This window comes from Chinchilla lanigera, unplaced genomic scaffold (assembly GCF_000276665.1).
Source record: "Chinchilla lanigera isolate Chin_1 unplaced genomic scaffold, ChiLan1.0 scaffold00052, whole genome shotgun sequence".
Classification (NCBI taxonomy): Eukaryota; Metazoa; Chordata; class Mammalia; order Rodentia; family Chinchillidae; genus Chinchilla; species Chinchilla lanigera.
Window position 1 is genome coordinate 9,401,986 of NW_004955453.1, and position 23,189 is coordinate 9,425,174.

Here is a 23,189-nt window from a genome sequence, read left to right on the forward strand (position 1 = left end):
TAACCCACTAGACAGACATTTCCCATGCAATAGAAGCTCAAAGGGAGGCTATTATTGGAGGTAGAAAACCCTTAGAGACAGATTATTTCCAAATTATGTACAAATTTGGAGTTTATAGCTATAATAAGAGGATACCTGGAATTTTTTTTTAAACAGGGGCTTAGGTGTTAAGAAAGAAAGGTAATTCTGTGAGAAAAGTCTTCAGCCCGGTTCATTCACCCATCTCAAAACTATATCAAGAATCACAAACAAGCAAGAATCCTGAATTGTATTCTTTTATCTCATTTTATTCTTAATGGTGAATATTTTGGAATGTTTCTGAATAACGTATTCTGCCATGAAGCAGTGACTCCTCTTGGTCAATTAGTCCTAATCAGATGAAGAGTAAGAGCCGTCCTCTAACCCTGTGTGTTTTCATCTTTATTACAGGCTGCTATGTGTTACATCCATATAGCTGCCCTCATTGCTGAATACCTGAAAAGAAAGGGTAAGCGAGATGGCTGCGGGAAAGAGAGGACCCAAGAGTCAACATGTGGAAATCTAGTTTAGCATTAATTGATTAACTTTGCCTTCCAGTAATCTCAGTAATGTTTAAGTAAATAACATGCACTTCCCATGTATTTCTCATTATGCAATACTTTAAATTTTTAACTCTATCATGCCATTCACGTATTTATTTTAGGTACAACAAGGTTGACGTAGTACAGCTTCTTAGTTCAAAATAAGGATTTCTTATGGATTAATAACTTCTAGTTTCATAAGCTCATATTAACCCAAACTTGTAGCTGTATCCTAACCTCATCTTGTACTACCATAGGTTACTGGAAAATGGAAAAGACTCACACACCATCCCTGCTCCCGGAGGACACCCACCCCTGTGATAGCAACCCATTACTAACAACTCCGGGTGGAGGAAGTGAGTGACCTAACCACTTGTTCGCCTCTGCTACAAAGATAGTCAGGTTACCACTCTGTTTTGCTCCAATGAAACCTTCTTAAATGTATTATTAGAAGCAAAAATGATCTCAGACCTACAGAACTTACTCTGCAAAAACCTGTCATTTGGAAATCCCATCCAAAATGTATAAAGTTTAGATTACTGAAAAGTTCTCAGCAAACAGAACTGCATATCATCCAACGTTCCAACTCAGGGGTTGTGGTCATCATATTTAGCTACCAGTATCTGCATGCCAGTCTGACATTGGGATTTGTTTTGTTGAGCATATCCCTAGGAAATGGAATATATTTGTTAGTGAACTGTGAAATGGGGAAGCTGGTCACACTTATAATGCATTAGCTTGTATTCATATTCATCAGCATCCATCTGAAACTCAATGACATATATTGGAAATCCTTACTGTATTTTTATGTTATGTTTCTGAGTCAGAGGAGTAAACCTCATCCTTACAACATGCAAGTGGCTAAGAATAAGCTGAACGTAGCCAACTCCAGAAATTACAGATGCCTCAGATGTATTAATAAATGAGCATCACCTGGAAGATGTATAATGTTTCTTTCTATAATCAATTCACCTCTGTCATTATCAAAGTCATTAATATAAAAAGTAGGAAAGCAGATTTTTTTTAAAAAAAAGCAACGTTTAGATTGCAATAGTTATTGTAATTTTTACCGTGTTTTGGGAGTGATAATTTAGTGACATAGTTAACAAGCTGATTATGACAAGCACAATCATTTCACAAAAGTATAAGCAGTAACTCAGAAAACACTTGCTACATGGAAGCACCATGCTGAGTACTACACCAGCAATGTCTCAGCTGGTGGCCAATAATACATGTATGAGCAAGGTCCTGTTATTTCCTCTGGATTTTGGATGAGAAAACCAAGAGAAGCAAAATAACCTGCCCGAGAGCTGGTGGTTGGCTTGGGATGGAACCAAAGTAGAGAGGTGGTGGGGCTCTGCTGCCTGTCACCCTAACCACACACACTCCTCAATGCTGAGACCAACTCTTCCCTCCACAGCCAGGTGGTCCTATGCACCTAGAAAGTCTTTCAGTCTTTCTTAGGTCTTTATGATTTTACTCTCCAGGCTACTAAAATCTAGAAGGTTTCTGGATGATGAAAAAGAGTGGAAACTAGCAAGTATTGAGCATGATAAAGACAGTGTTTTGGGGAACAGAGATGATCAGGATATGCTGCCTCCATATACCAGTCCCCCAAAGTGAATGCAAACGAGGCTGTGCTGCAAACACACTAATTTTAAAAAATAAAATAGTTTTTATATTTTAAGTTAAAAAATATAAAGAAAGAATTTGTACTGACTGTTCCAGGCACTTTTCTCAAATTTTAATGTTTTAAATCCTTCAAATCTTTTGAGATAGGTATTCATTCTTGCTGGGTGTGGTGGCACAAGCCTGTAATCCCAGCACTTGGGAGGTTGAGGTAGGAGGATCGTTGCAAGTTTGAGACCAGCCTGGGCTACAAAGTGAGCTCAAGGCCAGCCTGAACTGCATAGTGAGACCCTGTCTCAAAAAGACCAACAGAAGGGGGCTGGGGATTTAGCTCAGGGACACAACACCTGCCTGGCAAGCGCAAGGTCGTGAGTTCGATTCCCAGTACCAGAAAAAAACCCAAAAACAAAACAAAACAAAACAAACAAACAAACAAAAAAATATATATATATATATATTCATGTCTCTAGCCTAACAAAAGAGCAAAACAGACTCAGAGAGGCTAGATTAAACAAGGACATTGCAAATATGTCTACCTGCAGATAACACTTTCTGTTGAAAACTTCCATGCTACTTCTTTGAAGGAAATAGGCTGCCTGAAAATTATACAAAAATAATAAAAGGGGAACATGACTGGAAGAGCACTTATCAATAATTACTGTCTAACCAGCTTGCTGATTATGAGAAGGTTATAATGCTCTGGCTTGTGATATCATAAAGAAAGTCAATATCTAATCCAAACAAGATTTGATTCTATTGATGTTTCATTTTGCTTGATCCTGCCAAGGCATGTTCTCCATGGGATGGCCAGCTTTTCTAAGCATTACACCAAATATTAAAGAAGAAGGAGCCATGAAAGAAGATTCAGGGATGCAAGACACACCATACAATGAGGTTAGACTACCATGTCCTAATGTAATAAGATAATTTTTTTAAATCTTAATATTACATTGATGAGAGAAAAGGATACAGAATGCAAATTTGGGAAATGGATAAAATCTTGGGAATTTGATAAAATCTTGCATGTAGTTCTTCATGAACTTGATGTACATTGCAAATAAACAAAATGCAACTGCATAGTTATAGCAACTATGAGGCATTGAGAGTTTAGATTGTGGTATATGAATTAATATCTAGCTGAACTGGAGCTTTATATAAGCTCCAAAAGTGTGTAATATTGTTGGAATGTTTCCACCAATGTCTTTTACACAATTAGAATTTAGCAACTTGAAAAACACAAAGTTCCTTCAAGGTGGGAAGAGGCCAGTTAGAAACAGATGCCCAGTAACTATAAATCTAGACATCATAGATGGTTACAATTTAAAGAGGAATAATTTTTTACAGGAAGGAGTGTGAATGGGATGGATGGATGTATAAAGACTGATCAACAACTACAGAATGTTTTAAATTTAAAAAACTATTACAGTAAAAGATACATCACCATTAATTCCACTTGAAACAATCCCCTTCATTTCATTCTTGCCACTTTTTGAAGCAGTGCTGGAAGTCTTCTTTCCTGAGTATCCTAGAAGGTGTGATGAAAAATACAGTGGATGTTGCTGAGTGCCATCCCACAGAAAGGCGAGCTTGTAAACACAAGACGGTGCATCCTTATCCACCTTATTCACTGAATCTGGCTCTGCCCCGAGGTCAAAATGACTGTGAAAGGTGAATGTTTTGAATTAATTCAGGCAGCCAGCATGACTAAAGAAACTCACGAAAGAGGACTTCCAGAACTGCTTCAGAAAGTGACTGTATGATGGGATAAACCTGTGCAAAGCTGGGGGAGTATTTTAAAGGGAATTAATGGCAATGTATTTGTTATTTAATACATTTTTTAATTTAAACATTCACTGAATGTTTCTAACATACGTCATAATAAAAGCTCTCCATCTTTTTGCACCAGATGTTAACATTTGATGAGTCCTGAAGACATGAAATGAGAAAAGAGGGTTCTTATAGGGTGGAGCAGCAACACAGGCCAAAGTGTCCAGGAGAGAAAGTATGCCAAGAAGACAGAGTATGCCAAAGTGCAGAAAGTATGCCAAAGTGCAGAGAGCAAGGCAGAGTGCTGAAAGGAAAAAGCACAAAGAGGAGTTTGGTGCCCGAGTGTGGAGCTCCTTGCATGCAAAGCTAGAGAGTTTGGATGGCAGGTCATAAACTGGAGTTTCCACAGAGGTTTATGGCAGAGGAGATCAGATTGATGTTTCAGAAAAAAAGATTACTAGAGAACAGCCATGAATAGAGAATCACAAACTTACTAGACAACTACTCCAGGGCCCTGGGAGTGACATCACAGGGATTTGAGAAAGCAGTAACAATGGCAATGGAAAGACATAGAAAGAGCTGATGGTGCCTCGTAGATTTGAGTTAGCAGGTCTGGAGCAATAGTTAGGTGATGACAGTGGAGGAAAGAGAAGAATCCCAGAAAACACCAGGACCCTTACCGAGGTTTTAATTGCAGATGACAAAAGTAGCAAATCCAAGCATTCCACTAAGAAAAATCTTGACAGAGCAGCAGTTTTGAAACCAAGTTTTAGGGATGAGCCCCAGTTTCAGTCATGTAAAACCTTCCTTTGGGGAATTGCAGAATATTCTGGTGGAGCAGCTGTACATGTGTGTGGAGTTCCTCTGGAAGTCGGAGCGATACGAACTCATCGCTGATGTCAACAAGCCTATCATTGCCGTTTTTGAGAAGCAACGAGACTTCAAAGTATGTACTGGAGACCTCCAGGAGCTAGTTCAAATCTGTTCCTTTACCTTGGGAAATTACTTGCAGTTCTCAAAAGCTAAGTAGAAACTCCTTTTAATGTCAGCATCATCTCATGACTTTTTGATTTGTGGTTTCAGAAACTGTCAGATCTCTACTATGACATTCATCGGTCATACCTAAAAGTGGCAGAGGTGGTGAATTCAGAGAAGCGGCTATTTGGTCGCTACTATCGTGTGGCATTTTATGGGCAGGTGAGTTCACAATGACTAACATGGCCTATAAATTCTGTTGAGCAGTAGGATGTTGCCTTTCGTGCTTTTAAGACATCAGACTATATACACTGAGGCTGGAGAAGGTACGGGTCGAGGGAATGTGAGGGTCTATATATTTGCTCATAGGAATGTGCTAAATTGGAAAACAAGCGGGCAGAGAAATCCATGCAACTGTACAGGTCAAGCTAAAAGCAAGCTAATTTTTAACTGATTGGGGATAGAGAGTACTCACTTTTTAGCATTTTCTCAGTTCGTATTTTTTATTAGCACCTGTGTGCAGTGCATGTATCTCACAGTCACGTGAGGGTTGGAAACAGGTACATAATACAACTTGCTTCTTTTTTTTCTAATCTCCTCTCCCATCCCTTTCTCCTCCCTTCCTCCTCCTCTAATTCACCCCCCAAAATATTTAAGGATAAGTTTATGTCATTGATTAAAGTGAAACTCAATTGAACATGTTTCAAGAGCTGGCATTTCTAACATTCTAAGAGAGAAAAAAGTCCCCAGGAGCCTCCACTACATCAAACCTGCGATTCAACAATCATGCAGTTTCTTTTTCTTCTATTTCCAAATTATCTCTGTTTCTAAACAGAACATTATATACCTCTTTTGTTTCCTGTGTTACAGGCCAGTGTAATTTCAAAGTTCTCTTTCTCAGTTTACTGCATAAACAGTGGACAAGACGGAAAATATTAGCTAGCCATTGCATTGGCCTAAATGTGAATGCATGATACATCATATAGTGCTTTGCATGGGATAGACCCAGGCATCATCCTATTTCTTCTCAGGAAGATTTATGTCATTCGTGTATTTTAGCAGACGTGTTGCAGGCTGTTGTTCTTATGGATAAGCATGCTATTCTCTTATTTTCACAGCTGCAATGAGTCTGAGACTTCTTTCTTCCCCACCCCACCCCCACCCCCGCTCATGTGAAGCATTCTTGCACACAGGTTTTTGTTCTCCTTGGAACTTTTTAAGTCTGAAACTGGAGTCAAATCCAGCATGCCCATTTTGGATCATTTCCTATCGCACTCTTCTGAAAAGTGTATCCCTCTGACACCAAAGACAGCAAAAAACTAACTTCTGAGTTAATAAAGATAGATTCTTTCTGTCTGGAGAGTATCCAAAGGTGTCACTTACCATAGTCAACTTCATCTGAACTGGGTCTTTTCACTTCACAGCAGCACTGGGATTGTGGGAAGAGAGGGACCTACCAGTGTGAGGTAAACACAGTCTATAGGGAAAAGCTAAATTTAGACGTTCTGGGGGCACATGGAAAAGAATGTGAGTTATCTGTGGTGCACATGTCTGTTTGGTGACACAGAAGTGTGAAACTCTTCAGGTGAGGAGGAAAGAGTAGAAAAGATGGTCCTGGGAGCCATGGAGAAAATACGCACTGTGACCTCAGTGAAACATTACCAAGAAAAATGGCAGGAAACCCTGTAAAGAAGAGGATATGGGAGTTGAGCATATGAAAGGGAAAGACAATTTCAAGGGAGATGGCCCCAGACTAACTGAGCAGTGAAAAAGGTCCACACAAGATATGCATTTGGCTAGCCAAGCTATGACTATACCTCTTGAGTTGGGGTATCTCACCAGTAAGAGTAACGAAATACCATTAATACCCTGGGCATGAAAACCAGATCACTTCCTGATGGTTTGTCCAACCAAAACCTCAGATACAGGCTATTAAACAGGTGGAAACAAATCTTGCTGCTTTCTAACTAGGTTTTAATGCAGATGTTTACTCTTTTCTTCTTTTGGTCTTGATTGATGCAGGCTGTGGTAAGTTCTCTCCCTCTCCCAATTTGCATGCTCTAATAAGCCTCACACATCCCTCTGTATGGTTTTACTGAACCTTAACTTTTGGGCAAATCAACACTTGGTCCAAAGAGTAAGATAATCCCATTTCCATTTATCTTGGAATTGTCCTGCGTTACTTGCACTAAATTGCATTTTTCCAGTTTATCTGAATTACAAAAATGTATCCTTTCTTTGTTCTTGCACATTATCTTTCTCCAGAAAGGTAGAGGATGTGTTAGAGGATTACATACACGTCCACACACCGGTATAAATATGAGTGCCACATTAATAGATCTAGCATAGACTGGTATTGGTGAGCTCTTGCTTATTTCAGGACACAATGCATAGCAGCTTGCTAAAAACATGAGGGTGGCAGTAATTTCTTTGGTGACTGTTCATGGCACCTTCTCAGACTCCTGAGAGGACCTGGTCATTGCCACGGAGTTTCTTGAAGCAATGAGACTCTATGTTGGTGAGCTCTGAGCATCCTCAGGAGTTGGATTAGCACCATTTCCCAACACAAAAGGTGAGCAGGGAAGTGAATCTTTACCCAACAAGTAAAGCCTCAAAAGATGCAGTAAGAAATGGAGTAAGAAACCTGGAATGGAAACCAAGGCAGAAATAATCTTCCAGTACCCAGACGAAGAGCTTTCTTTATATTATGTTAAGCCACATTAAATTATTTATCTTTACCATTTCCTTTATCTGTAAAAATGGCAACTTCAAGTGGTTTAACATAATTATTGCAGATTAAGCTAGAAAGAAATATTCTTTCAATATCCACACATTATCAGTTTCCATTCAGGTCAACTTGCCTGACACATATATACTTTTTTGTAATTCTATGAATTCATTCCTACCTCCATGCCATATGAGTATTTTCTACTTTCATTTCTAAATTTTGGCTCATGACTCCTTAACTCACCTACTAAAAGAATTCTTGAAAACCCTTGTACTAAATGGACTGAAAGGATCATGGAGAAAGATTGAGGAGACCTAACTCAAATGACCTAACTGTTACTTCTTGAGACTCTTTAGTAAAGCATGTTGACTATGAATGTGATATTTTTTAATACTTCCAGCACTCTCAAATGTCTTTTACACACACTAAGAAAATTCAATCAGACCCAAAAGGCAAAGTGTTTTGTTATATGCACAGATCCAAGAACATACCTTGAGATGGCCCTCTACCAGCTCAAACCCCAGCCACCTTTGAACAGTTTGAACAAGAGCACATGAAGGTTAACCTGATAGCCAGCAAATTAGAACTTCAGTCATCCTTGTGCAAATGATACAGGGCCTGCCCCAAGACACCACATGGCAAATGTGAACAATGGTATTCAACAGAAGCAGACACTTCATAATAAAAAAAAAAAACACAAAATAGGTTTGAACGTACCCCCAAATGTGTGCAGAATGACAGTTCCAGCAAATTAAGATGAAGGCTTGGCTACCTGATTAGCATAATCTCCATAACCAGAAATGAATTCTTATCCATGATGATGATCAGTATCTCTATAAAAGTCACTTTTTAGCATCCACATTGGTGTGTCTGGCAATCATGTTAAAAAGAATTCGGTTACAGAAAACACAGCAGGGTCTTCCCCTCCACAAAGTGCCTGTGAGCCCATATTTTAGCATCTCACGTAGCCTAGTGCTTTCCCTTTATCATATTGGCCATGGTGTTTAATATTAATTCTGTCTGCACTGAGCCAGATGCTAGAAAACAAGTTGAAAATTATTGTTCCACTGCAGGGATTTTAAAAAACAAGTTTTGCATAGCAATTTCTAACTCAGCACCTGGCATCACTGCCCATGGGGATTTTTACACATAGCAGCTCGTTTAAAGCATTCCACCAAATTCCCTGAAATAATTCATGTTGAGAGTAGAGACACAACGATAGTGATCAAACATTGCCTGTAATCAGTAAAATTCTTGGGCTCTGGTATTTCTCAGGAAAGCAAATGAATTCCTACTGCAGAACTTAGGCATCAGATGCCTCTGGAATTCATTAGCTGGCAAAGCTGAAGGAATTTTATTCTATGCACCGGAGGAGTTAGATTCATGATTCTTAATCATACCAGCTTGAGTACATCTCAGAATCTTCCTAAAGAACCCAGGAGGAGGGGAAAGGTACATGTGTAGTTTGAAAACCCACCATCTCCTCTTTGGGATGTGATATTCTTTTCCATCTCCTCTCATATATGAAAGTCACTGACTGATACGATATATTCACAGCCAAACATGATAATTGAGTTCATATATGCATGGAACTGCTTCTCTGCATTCTTGTAGCATCTCTTCTCCAAACATTTAGCCTATCATGGCCTATCTTTCCTGCACTAGATTCCTCTTGGCTTACATTCTTTTGTTTAAGAACTCTGGATCAATTGACTCTAATCACAGGGCACTTGTAGTTGACACCCCAGGGATAAAGCGGGCACAGCAAGACTGTGAAGTGACTGCAAAAGGAGGAGCCCTCCTAAGAAGGAACCAGGGATCTTTAGGTGTCAGCTCATCCTGCTTTATTGCCTGAAAGTTTCATAATCTGTGTATGTTAACACTACCGACTCAAAGTCCTCGCTTAAAAAATGTGCTGTTTCCTAACATAAGAGATTAAGGCATTTGCTGCACTGCACAATAACGCTTTAAAAAATTAAACTAGCAGTGGAAATACAAAGGCCATTCTTCCAGTTGCCTTGAAATGTGGTCAGTTTATAACGTTGGGGCCAAAGCAAGTGGGAAACTGCTGCCGGGTTCCCATCACCTGCATTCGGATCATAAATCTTGAGTTCCATAGAGAGCAGAAGCTGCGGCCCTCCTAAGATAGTGCTCTGTAATGCAGGGGGCTCCATGGGTGAAAGGTAAGAGTGTACTCCAAACGTTTCCACCGCGGCCACTTGTATGGCTTCAAAACAGCTTTATACAAACCCTGGCAGACCTGGGTTCAATGCTTAATTCTTCTATTCCTGCTCCTCCTTAGTTGTTTTATAAAACAGTCTCAGTCCATTATAATCCCCACACTCTTAAAAAAAAAATGCTCTAATCTCTCTTTCTGACCCATCACTTGCCAAAATATGGAGAGTCAGTAGACTTGTTGTAATAAAGAAACTTGTAGTTCTGCTGGAGGAGCAGTTGAAGGCATGTATTTTCAAGGCCTCAGAGCCACGCTAAGCTATTTTCTCTGCACGTGAGTCAGCACTCAGGTTGCTTTATGGAAATGAGATTTGCGTCTTCATGACTGTCTTCATCATCATCGGCGCAGCTAACATTCACCAAGGCCGGCTGTGCGCCAGGCATGGTCCCAGCGGCGTCCCCCCGGGTTTCTGTGTCTGCTTTCTCCACCCTGCAGACCAAGGAATCAGGATGAACGAGAGTCACAGGTCAGGACGAAGGCCACAGAGCTCATCATGACAACAGACACCTGCTTCCTACCACTTCTTTTCTACAGATTCAGAAATTTCTCAGGGGAAACATCGCAGGGAAAATAGCTCTTCATACTCATGTTCCATTGCGTGGCTAAAAAAAAAAAAAAGTAGAAATCTTTTCCTGAAAGCTGGCAGCATTTTTTTTCTCATTGAAACTGAAGTTGTAAACATCGCTTTGGCCATGACCCTGGGGAGATGCTGGCTGATGGCCTCAGAAGTCTTATTTCTCTGATGTGCCAGTCTGTCAATTACAGCCACTAACTTCTGACCTTGAGTCAGACAAAACTCCACAAAGGAGGGAACAGAAAACCCACAGCAGGCAGGAAGTCACAGGAGAGGGGAGTCAGCCCTCGCCACCCAGCAAGGTCCGGATGAAAGGCCGGGAGCTGTTTTTCATGCTTCCACATCCTGTGTCACCTAGCAGCATAGGACCTGGCGACTCCTGGAGTCCTGAGTATTTCTCCAAGAAATTATTCAATAAAACATGTCTGTTGAAAGCAGTGGGTTCTTCTCTAGTTATATGTGGAGCAAATATACCTTTTTGAAGTGTAGGTCCTTTAATTTCTTTCATCTGTGCATTTTTTCAACAAATAGGACTAGTTGAAAAGTGAACAAATACAAACATGTTGAAATAACCTCCCGGAGGCCAGGCACTGTAGTAAACCCTGAGTGTATGCTGTCAATGAGGACACATTTCCTACATGCCCAAAGTCGATGAAGAAGGCAGAAACGGCACAGGCAGTTACCAGCGTGACAGTAACCATGCTGGGAAAGGGACGTCTCCCCTGGCCTCTGCTCATGACAGCTACAGTCCTTATGCTACAGTCTCCTCTGAATGATGCTCACATGCTCATGGGTGGAAGTGCTCTGCATAACACAGACATGAGTGTAATACTCCGATTCCGTAATTAGTCTGCCTCACCCGCCTCAAAAAAATAAAGGCAGCATTAGAACATTTTGTCCGTGTTATTTTACATATAATGAATAATTTCAGTCAAAAAGGATTATTAATATAGCTAAGCCTTGTTTGAACCCCAATATCTTTGTCCACTCTCAAAAGTCATTTCTTTGCAGGTAAATGCTGCAGAAAAAGGGGAGATAACATGAATTCTTCACTCTCAAATTCACCTAGTATTCTGAGGCCACATATACTCCACAGGAAAAATACTTCTGTCTCTTCAAAGAGAAGGAATTATAAAGATTTTCTCACTTAATTATCTTCAGATAAAAAAATCTTCCCCTCTCCCAGCTTCTAACCAGACAAATGAATAAAGGCTAAATCCTACTTTCTCCTATGGAATAAAAATGATGGCATAGTTGCTGTTTTTAATCCTATAAAGCCTAGCTTTCCAAGAGCATAAAAGAACTATTAGTGAAGCAAGTTTAGTAATTATGTTACATACAGTTAAGTCGGATTGGGTACACTGATGTAGTGCGGATGTAATGTTATTTGAAGCAGTACAAATTGGGAGGGTACAATATGTCATTTGTGTTAGGATGACAATAAAAAGTGTATGGCTTTTCAGCTAAGATGATATGTGGTGCATATCAGCCCACTTAGATTCCTTACATCCCACATTATGCTATCTGTACTAGTTTCAAAGTCTTGTAGAAAATATTAAAAATGATAATGATTGAAACCTGCCAAACATGCTCCACTTTGTGGTCTACCCCAGACTGCCACAAGAGGGCACTCTTCCCCCAAAATAGATGCAAACAGATTCATTGATTTCTACAAAAAGGAAAATATATGTAAGATATTCAGTGAAGTTCTTTGACATAGCTAGGGAATATTTACATTAGTGTCTGTTTATAGGATTTTTTTATTTCTTCACATGATCTTTTTTTAATTTTGAATTTTATAGAGTGCTGATCAATGGCTTGGATGACAACCCAAAGACTGGATATATTTTTTAAGTAAATACCTTTTTTCTTTTGCTCGTGATTTGTACCTGGAGCTCTCTAATAAAACCAGTGGTTCTTTATGTGTCTTCCATAGGGTTTCTTTGAAGAGGAAGAAGGCAAAGAGTACATTTATAAAGAGCCTAAGTTGACAGGTCTCTCTGAGATTTCTCAAAGGCTACTCAAACTCTATGCAGATAAGTTCGGAGTGGACAATGTGAAGATAATCCAGGATTCCAACAAGGTACACAAAAATCAGTAGTCACTCCAGTGCTAAGACTTGACTTGTTATTTTATTTTTTAATTATACTTGCTGTTTTAATTCGCTGCCTGATTGTGCAGAATAAATTACCCAAATTATTCTGCATGTTTTGCACATTGATTGGCTAGAGATTCTTTTTCCTTTCTTTTTTTTTTTTTTTTTTGGTCAAAACATAAATCTTTGTCTGAGTAACTTGTAAGTAATCTTAGAAATAGCTTACTAAATCCTCTACTTCTTTTATAGGTTATTTGCATTTTTTTTTTGGTTATTTGCATTTTAATAGTGATTGGGCCCCAAGGTGGAACTCGGAAGGAAATTGCGAGTTGAAAATACCTCATTCAGTCCAGGAGGTCTTCCTGGGCCAGAGCAGTTTTGAGAGCTGCTCTGCATGATAGTACAAGACTTGTGGTGCCCTGCACTAAGCTGAGAGGATGCAAGTGACCGCCTGCTGTCCTCACAAAGCAAAGCCTAAGCTGTCATCAGGTGGCTCAGAGCCTCATGGACTCTCATTCATTTCGTGTGCACCTACTGGGTGCCAGGCGCAGAACTCAAAGCTGAGGCTCAGAGCCTCTTCCCTTCAGATCTCCCAGTTCCCATGTGACTAAGAGGAGAAGAACTTGTGGGAACAGTTGATAGAACACAGCAAAGGGCTATCAAAGAGACGCGGGCCACCCATACAAGGAAAGCTCCTAGCAGGGCCTCATGTTTCCTTGGGCATGCTACCCAGGGCAAGTATCTCTGAGCGTGAATCGTAGGGTGCGAGGCGTTCACAGGAAGCCCGGAGCATTCTGAGAAGCTGAGCACACACAGTGACAGGAGGGAAGGAAGGAGAGGGAGATGTGGGTTTAAAGCATGGCAGATCTTTGACAGGCAGCTTGGATGGAGAAGTTTGGCAGAAGGTGAAGCTGGAAACGCTGGTTTGTGCCCAGTGGTGTACAGTTCCACTGGACCCCAAAAAAGGCCATATTTTCTTGTCTTCTTTTACAAAGCTGCTATTTGGAGGGCTCTAGGGACAAGATCACTGGCAGAAGCTGTGGCAGATAGGTTTCTCATTCTCCTTAACTTGAAAGATGCAGTCACCTCCCTGTACAGACAGACAGAGCTGTGGTAGTAGTGCTGCTCCTGTGTGGAAAGCATACTCAGAATTCTTGGTGGGACAAGGAAGTGGAGTGCGCTGGGAGTTCAACACACCACCGCATGTCAGCTGGTGATCTCGGAGAAATTAGCTGACCCCTCTTAACCTCTGGTTTTTAATCCCTAACATGGCTATAATTGTACCAATACTATAGCATAATTATGATTAGCTTTATGAGCTTTCTCAAATCTCTGGAGTTGGTGAGGGTGTGGATAGGTGGAAAGATGGAGAAAATTGGAAGAAGTTCTAAAAGTCTCCAAGAAGCCAGGCATAGTGGCACACACCGGTATTCCCAGCACTCAAGAGGCTGAGGCTGGAAGATCACTGTGAGTTCAAGGCCAGCCTGAACTGCATAGTGAAACCCCATCTCAAAAAGGCCAAAAAAAAAGTTTTCAAGATGTCCTTAAAAGAGCGGCTGAAAATCATCTCTTCTACCCTCAAGGGAGAGCAAATACAATTTCCCTGGAGATTTGGGATCCTTCAGCCTGCCTTCTTTGCTACGTATATGCATCACAGCGAAGTTAGAATGGTTTGTTGTGTATAAGAGAAGAAATCTGAAACCGAAAATACAAAAAGTTGTCATCGTGTAGTCAGCTAAGCATCTAGTCTGCTAAATGGACAAGGATCCTCCCTCCACATCACAAGGCAAAGGCCAGTGGCCCCAGTCGGGTACGAGGCTAAATCACAGAGGGACAAAGACATGTTTCCACTGTCAGAAGACACGCACACCACACCAAGGAAATTGGGCATGCATTACAGAATAGACAGTTTTGAAAACTAATATGAATCAGCCAGGCATTTATGTTGCAAAGAGCTTCAGGACATGCCAGGCGGGCTCCAATCCAACCGCCACCATAGCCAGGCTGCCACTGTCAGCCCTTGACTCTTTCTGTGGCCCCACCCAGCTCTGAAATGCTGTAACTGCCCACCGTCCTCTCAGGGGAGAGGAGCAGCCTCCTCCTGCTCCTTGCCCAGGGAAAACAAAGCTTCCCATGTTTTTTTCCAAAAGTATCGTGCAGCTGGCATAGTGGTACCCGATACCCACCCCGCCTCATAATCCCAGGTAATCCCAGGTTGAAGCAGGAAGATCACAAGTTTGCTGCCTGCCAGCCCAAACAGCTTAATGAGACCCTGTGTCACAACAATAAATTTTTTAAAATGTGAAGATCAAGGAATGCAGCTTAGTGGTAAGCATGTGCCTAGCATGTGTAAGAGCCACATGCAGAAGGACCAATGGCTCACCACCCTTTCTTTGCCTGTAATGTGTTAACACAGGTCAACCCCAAGGATTTGGACCCCAAATACGCCTACATCCAGGTGACCTATGTCACACCGTTCTTTGAGGAAAAGGAAATAGAGGACCGGAAGACAGATTTTGAAATGCACCACAACATCAACCGCTTTGTCTTCGAGACGCCCTTCACGCTGTCGGGCAAGAAGCATGGCGGGGTGGCGGAGCAGTGCAAGCGGAGGACGGTCCTGACAAGTAGGTGCAGGGCCCCTCCTTAGCTCCAGGGGTGGAAATCGGGAGCTATTTCCATCCTGCCGATAAGTTCCCAAAGTGCCGGCCAGGACGAACAGATTCATCCTCTGCCAAGAACAAGGCCCTTGAGAAGCACCCAGAGGAAAGGTGTCTTGAAAGTTGCTTTGTACCCCTTCCCTTGAGGCTGGGCAGGCACAAGGGTGTGGTGTCCCTGGCTTGGGAAGGCACAGGCACTGAGCTCTCTTCCCTTGTCTCTTCCCTGAATCTGCTCTCAGCCGCTCTCATCACTGTGGTTTGGGGATAAGATTCCAGCCATGCTAGGAGTCAGCTTCTTTCTCTCTCAAACGAGTGCAGACCCTGATCTCTGCACCCTACCAGTACTACCCAGATCTATCCTGTACGCTAGGCATGTTTCCCTTCATTCAACAGACACTGGATGGGTTCTGGCTCAGGGCCAGCCCTGGTCCAGTCCCACTGATTCAAATTAATAAAGCATGATTCTCGCCCACAAGGTGCTCACGTCTGGTAGGAGAATGAGCCAGGTAAAACAAGAAATCTAGGTGAGCACAGCATGGGAGATGAATGGGAACACAGCAGAGACTCCAGAAGCCCAGAGCAGTGTGGAGCCAGGGTCACCCTGGAGGAAAAGACAGCCAAGCTCTCTTGGGGGAGGCAGGCAGCCCTGGATTGTACAATGCACAGATGAATCAAATTGACATCCAAGCCAGGAGATGCATTTGCCTCCTGGAAACTGACCCAGAACACCTGTAATAAAAACAATCTAGAACAAAGTTGTTACAGCCTATTGAGTATAGAGTTGATCATGCATGAGTGGGTCAGTTTCATTTGAATTATAAGTTGTGAAATCTCTCATCTTCTCAGTGTCTGGCTATCTCAAGGTGTTGATCTATCCCTGAGAATGAATTCCTGTTAGCTAGTGAAGGGCAGTTTACCAGGTGAAGGTACTGTGGCAAAAACTAAGAGATATGAAGGAAGATAGTACCTAGGAGGAAAACACACACACACACACACACACACACACACACACACACACACACACACACCCCATGCAGACAGAATAGCTCATGTGCTGTAAAGCAATACATGATCCTACTGACCTTCGGGGGGAAGCCTTACCTCTTCACTGACCCTTGACATCTGTCTGTGTGTTTTTTGTGCAGCAAGTCACCTGTTCCCCTATGTGAAGAAGAGGATCCAGGTCATAAGCCAGTCAAGCACAGAGCTGAACCCTATTGAAGTGGCCATCGATGAGATGTCCAAGAAGGTCTCCGAGCTCAACCAGCTCTGCACAATGGACGAGGTGGACATGATTCGACTGCAGCTCAAGCTCCAGGGGAGTGTCAGTGTGAAGGTTAGTACGCACAGCCCAGAGCCCAGGCAGATGCCAGGGACCAGGGAAACCTGGTATGAGGCCCTAGAATTTTTTTTTTTTTTAACGAAAGATCTAAGAAATGTTTTTGCCATATGTGAATACTATCTAATACCTTTACCTGAGTCTTTTGAAATTCTATCTCATTGTGTGTATTTGGTGCCTGTAGATATGTCTTTAAGTGTAGCTGCAATAAAATGGTGTCTTCCCCATGCCGTCTTCTCTGGAGAAAGCATGGTCTATCTCTGCATCCTGATGAGTGAATTCACTAATGAATGAGCACAGCATTCCTGCACGTGGCTGTCAGGAAGCATTTTATAACAGTGTTCCAAAACAAATCCAGGAAAGAATGTTTACTAGTTGATAAAGGGTGCGTTCGTGTTTACCTGCCTGCCGGGGCTGACAGAAAGCAGATGCTGTCCTCCCAGCAGGTGTCAGAGATAGAATAAATAAGCTATTTGCAAAAGTGCGAACAGCACTGCAGACAGCAGCCAGGGCTGAAGTCGGCGGGAGAGGAAAATTAGTAGAAGCAGAGCAGGGAGCTGCGGGAGACCCCGCGGAAAGGCAGCCTGGTTAGAAGCTTAGGGAGGAGCCAGAGGCTCTGTCCCTAACCTGGCCTGGTCTGACCAGGCACTCACTAGGGCGCAAAATGTAGTCAGCAACCGTGTTAAAATGATATATCAACACCATCTTTTTAAAAATCAAAATGAATGCTAAAACTACACAGTGAAAAAGTATTAAGATTTCAAGTAAAGATTTCAAGGCCTTGCCCTCAGAGGCTATGTTAGAGCCTGAAGCAAAGGAAAAATCACAGATGCTGAATCTGCTCTTGATTCCACTGTCCTGGCCCCCTCCTCCTGGCTGGCCCGAGGAGAAGAAGAGCCAGCGGATAAAGAAGTGGCTGTCCTACTGCGGACAACAAATATTTGGTGGGGGAAAAAAATGACATTTAAATACAGCGAGCATACTTAGCAGATGCAGGTCTAGTTTTCGAAGCTGTTAAGAGATGAGCAGCTCAAGCAGGGCGTGGATCCAGAGATGGGGAGCAGGTTGGCGGTGACCTCTTTGAGAAGGTCGTAGAGAAGGGCGGAGCTCGGTGCTCCCTTTGGTTTAGTGACGCGGCAGAGGACGGCCCACAAGACCACAAGGCAGTGTGGGAGACTGGGGTGCCACACCCAGCCGCCCTCCTTCTGCTGTGGAGGCAGCTCCGTGTAGGACGAGAGCAGTCGAGCGGTCCTAGCCAATTCTCTTCTGCCCCATAGGTCAATGCCGGCCCCATGGCCTACGCACGAGCTTTTCTGGAAGAAACAAATGCAAAGAAATACCCAGACAACCAAGTAAAGCTTCTGAAGGAAATCTTCAGGTAAGGTTCTCTTTGTTAACCCCCCGCTTCCTCCTTCAGCCAGGGGGGTGTGAGTTTCCCGAGGAGCTGTCCAAGTAGCCCTCCAGACGTGGCAGAGTATTAGCAGCCAGTGAACCCAGCGAGGCCCCGTGGTATGGCTGGTGTTTAATTTGCTGCATGCTGTTGCTCAAGGCAATTTGCCGACGCCTGTGGGCAGGCCCTGGACGTGAACGAGCGCCTCATCAAGGAGGACCAGCTGGAATACCAAGAAGAGCTGCGGTCCCACTACAAGGACATGCTCGGTGAACTCTCCGCGGTCATGAATGAGCAGGTGAGGTTTCCCTGGTGACTCCCGCTGCTGTCCGCGCGTAGAAAGTGCCCGTCAGGACGGAGACTCGAGACTCCCTTTTCTTGCTGCTAAAATCCTTGTCGACACCAGCCCTGTGTTGCTAGGTTGTTCTCTTCCCCGTGTGCAGCAGCCCTTCTCTCACAGCAGAGATTGGCTGAGGTAAGATCAGGAAGAAAAGAATATGAAGTGAGGCGAGGTGGCGCTTCGCCTGTAATCGCAGCGCCCTGGGAGAACAAGTTCAAGCTCAGCCTGGGAAATTTAGTATTCAGTGAGACCCTACCTGAAAATAAAAACTGCTGAGGATGTAGCTCATTGCAAAGGTCCTGGGTTCAATTTCCGTACCAAAAAAAAGAAAAGAAAAGAAAAAAGAGAACCCAAAGACTTTCTGCACGTTTTCAAGATGTTTCTCCAAGGTGTATGAACGGCTCATTTTCTAGAATAGGTGGGTCTGGTCAGACACTGGGGAGCCCTGAATGGGACTCCCGTTAAGGCTTGCTGCCCCTCTGGGATGGCCAGGGGGATGTGCTGTGCAGTTCCACACATCGGCCACTAGGGATCGCTGCACTGCGCTCGGGAAGAGCCTCTGGATTGCTCAAGGCCTTTAATCTCCAAGACCTGTTCTCCTCAGAGGCTGACCTTTCCGCAGATGGGAGCACGTGGAGTAAAACGGCCCCACCACCACCACAGGCAGCTCATCCATGATAGCCAGCGTGTATTCAGCGTGTTCTGTGAGCTGTGCACAAAATGCGGCCAGTTAGTAGTCACAGTGTTTGGGGCATTACGTGGGTGTTAAAAATCAAATGGTTCAAAGCCAAGTGCGGTTTTCTTCGCCTACACCCCAGCATCCATCACCCCTCACACTCTGACATCTCATACCCATAGTCCCCTGCAGTAATTAATGTGTTCCTTATGGAATAACGAAGAGGCACAATGTGAATGAGTGTCCTAGTAGTGCCTTCTACATAGTAGTCACTCATTTAATATTGGCTACCCTCCTTTCCTTAAATGATCTACCATTAACACGATTCTCAAAACATGAAAAATTTTGTCCAAATCGCATGCCCCGTGCGTGCAATATTTTTCTTCTTTTACAATTCCTCCCATCCACTCTCCATAGTAGCCAGAGAAAGAAATGGTTGGTTGACTTAGGTCAGAGAAAAATCAATCTCCCTCGCTAGGATTCCTAATGGAGATAATGTTGGTTTGGGCTTTGCGAGGGGTGAGAATTCAATACTCTTGGCAATGCCTTGAAAGCATGAGAAGAAATCATAAATAGGAGTGAAACAAAAAGAAAACACCGGATAGAAGCAATGGGGAAGGAAGGCTTGTCTCCAGCTGTAAGTCATGTCTGACCTTGAAATTTGTGGCCAAAAAAAAATGCTTTTCTCTTTTCTCCTGGCAGCTCTGCCGAGGTCCGTGTTTGTACAGCTTCTGTTCTTCTGTGTCTAGTATTTCCCTCAGTACCATAAGCAAGAGTGGTATGTTTCTCTTTCCTTCTGTCACTCTGTCCTTTGTGGCCTCCCAGTCCCCCATCTCTACCTAGATGATCGTTTTCCCTGGTCACTTCCTAGTCACTGGTGTTGTGTAAGCTTTGATTTCATTACAGCTCCACTTCCATTTCAAGATAGGTCAGTGGCAGGCTAGGGGCTGGTGATAAGAGCTACAGTTCACAATTTAATTCATGAAAGAAAAATACACACTCTATCAACTTCCAAGATGCATTTGACATACTTGAGCTTGCTTGTTTCCAAAACAAAGACACACTATACCCAGAGTGCTACAACAAAACAAAACAGGTGATTAAAAGGACAGAAAAATAATTTCTAGGAAAACTTTTGTAGAAGCAGCAAATTTAATTCTGTGCTTCCTGGAAAGTGACACAAAGGAAAGAACCTGATGGATTGCATGGCTATTCAGTAAAAGAAATGAATCTGTGGACAGAAAAGATAAACTTTCTTCCTGATCCAGCACTCCCATGGGGATTTCCCACAGGGGACATTGTATAATGGCTTCACGTGTCTATATACTGAGGCACACGTTCTGGAAACAGGTACCTATACACTCAATGCAAGGGCAAATTCTACCATGGAACTTTGACAGTTAGACACAATTAGGATCTATCAGCAGACAAAAATAAAATAAAAATGGGAAACGGAAAATTAGATTTAACCATGCAGTTCATTCCAAAAGTACCAGAAAAATCTTAAATAGAAGAGTTCTGTGAAACCATGTAGTTAACAAAAGAACCTTCAATATATGAAAAAAAGACCCATTCCCTGTGGGACCAATACTACTTAGGCAGCTATACTTGTAGTTCTATTGGTTGATTTTAGTTTGACCACGTTGTCCCTACATTGTGACTTTGCTGTATAAATTACTCCTGACCAAGGACCTTGGTGGCAACCCCACCTGGGACCTTTCCTATCTCTGGAGAGCTCTTCCTATTCCCCAGTAAACCTTTCTTACTCTAAAAAATAAAAATGCAACAGGATAAAGTGCATTAAAATCTGAAGACGTTGAGTTACAAGCAGTAATTACTTTACAAGCAGCCAGCATCTCACACTGATTTATAAATAGCAAAACCATGAAAAGTTTCCTTCGGCTGAATCCAAAGTAATGGATATAAGGATGCAGGTGAAACAAATATAAGATCCTCGTTTGGTGTCTATTTCAAAATTCAAGGAGAATGAGAGCACAGTGACTCCAGCTGAGGTAGTGAGCATCAAACACGAAACACACAGCAGTCCCACCCTGCCAGAGTGGCAAGGATGAAGACGCGAAGGCATATTGCTACTAGCTTGTTTGATGAACACATTGTCAGCCAAATTCTTCATGCCAAACCGGGAACACTGACCACAAACAGACCTCGCGGTAGGGTAAAAGGCTTAGCTCCCCAGTGCTCTGTGGAGACAGAAGTAGCAATTCTCTCTCAGAAGAGTAAGAAAGCTAACAGTCATGGCACGGCATGGTAATGTGTGCAGTTAGTGAGGAAATCTTCCTACCTGCAAGTTTAAAATAGTGAGTCTCTTGTGTACAGATACACTTCAGAGGTGCCTGAGCTTTGTGTGAGAGCTGTTGTTACCATGTTTACATATTATTCTTTGAATACATCTGATAGGAAAGTATCATGAAGGTCTAGTAACACTATTTTCAGGTAAAATCAGGTCAAGATTTTTTTTTTTTATATTTCCATTCATGCAAGTACTTAAGTGAAGTGTACAATGCTTCATTTTTCGGATAGATTTTTGGCAATATAAACTATAAACTTTTAGAACAAAATAAAACCCCATTACTCAGATGTATTTGTAAGTTTAGTTGAAACAGTTATAAATTTATATCTGATGATCAAGGGAACTAGTGAAGCTACTTTAAATATTGGCAGAGTGATTAGCAGGTGGGCTTGGGAGACTGATGGTAGCGAACTAAACTAGTGTATTTTCAAAATGTACAAATATCCCCTGGGAATAAAAATCCCTGTCCTGGGTTTTAACTTTGTGTTTGGGAAGATAAATGTTAGCCTCTGTGTGATCTTTTTGTTGTGCTGTTTTGTCCTGTTTTAAGATTACGGGCAGGGACGACCCAGCAAGGCCCGCAGTGGAGCGAACCTGCACTCGTGTAATTAACAAGGCGGCTACGGCTCCGCCCACCGTGTCTATTTCATCCAGCGCGGAAGTTTGAGAGAAGCTCGGACGCCTCCTAGAACCTCTCAGAGAACTCTCTGAATTTGCAGCTAATCTCGGGGAAGAGAAAGATAGATTTAATTTATTTCAAGTTTGTATGGTGTTAATATTTTTGTTTACCTCGCCAGCTTGAGAATTTTGCCAGCCTCTGAATTTGCACATTTCCTACGATTTTTTTTTTGTCTTTCTTTGAGCGGTATTGATCAAGCCAACCTGAATATTTGCCATGAAATCTCAATGAATGTGTAGCTCAAAAGCAAACTCTTGGTTTGCTGTCAGTGATAATACGTTCAATACCCAGCCCTAGCACACATATTTTAAAGGTCAAAGCGAATGTTTTTGTAACATTTAAGCGTATTTCAGATGTAAATAGAAGATTGTAAAATATATGGTTTTTACCAAATTTAAAAGAACGTTTTTAGTTATTACTTATGACAGTACTAAAATTATATGAATAACATTTCAGATACCGTTATATTAAAATATTTCTGTATGTGTAAAAAAGTGTTGATAAATACTAATCTTTAAAATTTGTGGAGTTTCTTTATTTGTAATATATGTGTTCTTAAAGGCAATGGGATGTGAAATTATAGAAGTATTTTGTTGTTAATAGAAATAAAATACAGTCACTTTGCATTTAGTTTTCTCTCAATGGGTAAGTGAGTAACTGTAAAAGTTTATTAGAAGTCTACTGGAGGGGCTGGGGATTTAGTTCAGCGGCACAGCGCCTGCCTGGCAAGCGCGAGGTCGTGAGTTCGATTCCCAGTCTGGGAAAAAAAAAAAAGTCTACTGGATACAGCGCTATTCTCAGTACGTAGGATGCTCTTCTAAGTGGAAGACTTACACCTCAACTGGGAGGTTCTCCACAGATGAACTAAACAGGTTGGGGTCTCAAAGCCTAAGGAAATATTAAAATGATTTGGGGAATCTTGCGGGTTGTAGTGTATATCAGCCGGCTTTCCTATTGTTAAGACACAATACCCAACACCCACAGTGTACAGGAGAAAAGGTTTCATGGTTTCAGGCAGGCTCCAAGGCAGAAATTTCTCTGGAGGTGCAGCAGAGATGGGGAACAATACCAGAGCAAGGAACCATATATACTACCCAAGGTCATGCTTCCGAGACCCACACGCTCACATCCAGGAGCATGCTTCACTGATCTGCCAGACTTTCTTCAAGCTGATGAAGTTGATGTATCAGGACTGACAGTCATGTGATTATTAGGACTATTCACAAAACT

General features: G+C 42.3%; 1 protein-coding gene across 7 annotated transcripts in view; it reads left to right on the forward strand.

Moving 5' to 3' along the window:
* Positions 1-22,585, forward strand: part of Dock10 (dedicator of cytokinesis 10) — a 195,036-nt gene extending 172,451 nt beyond the window's left edge. For 5 of the 7 annotated variants that reach the window (XM_005395477.2, XM_013519950.1, XM_013519949.1 and 2 more), the window contains exons 46-57: positions 430-487; positions 818-916; positions 2,977-3,083; positions 4,780-4,902; positions 5,040-5,153; positions 12,406-12,552; positions 14,981-15,191; positions 16,370-16,560; positions 17,841-17,941; positions 18,113-18,251; positions 19,672-19,747; positions 21,831-22,585. In XM_005395477.2, coding sequence (XP_005395534.1) covers positions 430-487; positions 818-916; positions 2,977-3,083; positions 4,780-4,902; positions 5,040-5,153; positions 12,406-12,552; positions 14,981-15,191; positions 16,370-16,560; positions 17,841-17,941; positions 18,113-18,251; positions 19,672-19,747; positions 21,831-21,892 — 1,428 coding nt within the window. In that variant the 3' untranslated portion in view covers positions 21,893-22,585. The remainder of the gene's footprint in view (positions 1-429; positions 488-817; positions 917-2,976; positions 3,084-4,779; positions 4,903-5,039; positions 5,154-12,405; positions 12,553-14,980; positions 15,192-16,369; positions 16,561-17,840; positions 17,942-18,112; positions 18,252-19,671; positions 19,748-21,830) is intronic. The other 2 variants (XM_005395478.2, XM_005395479.2) reach the window with 1 other exon arrangement.
* Positions 22,586-23,189: the final 604 nt, after the last annotated feature.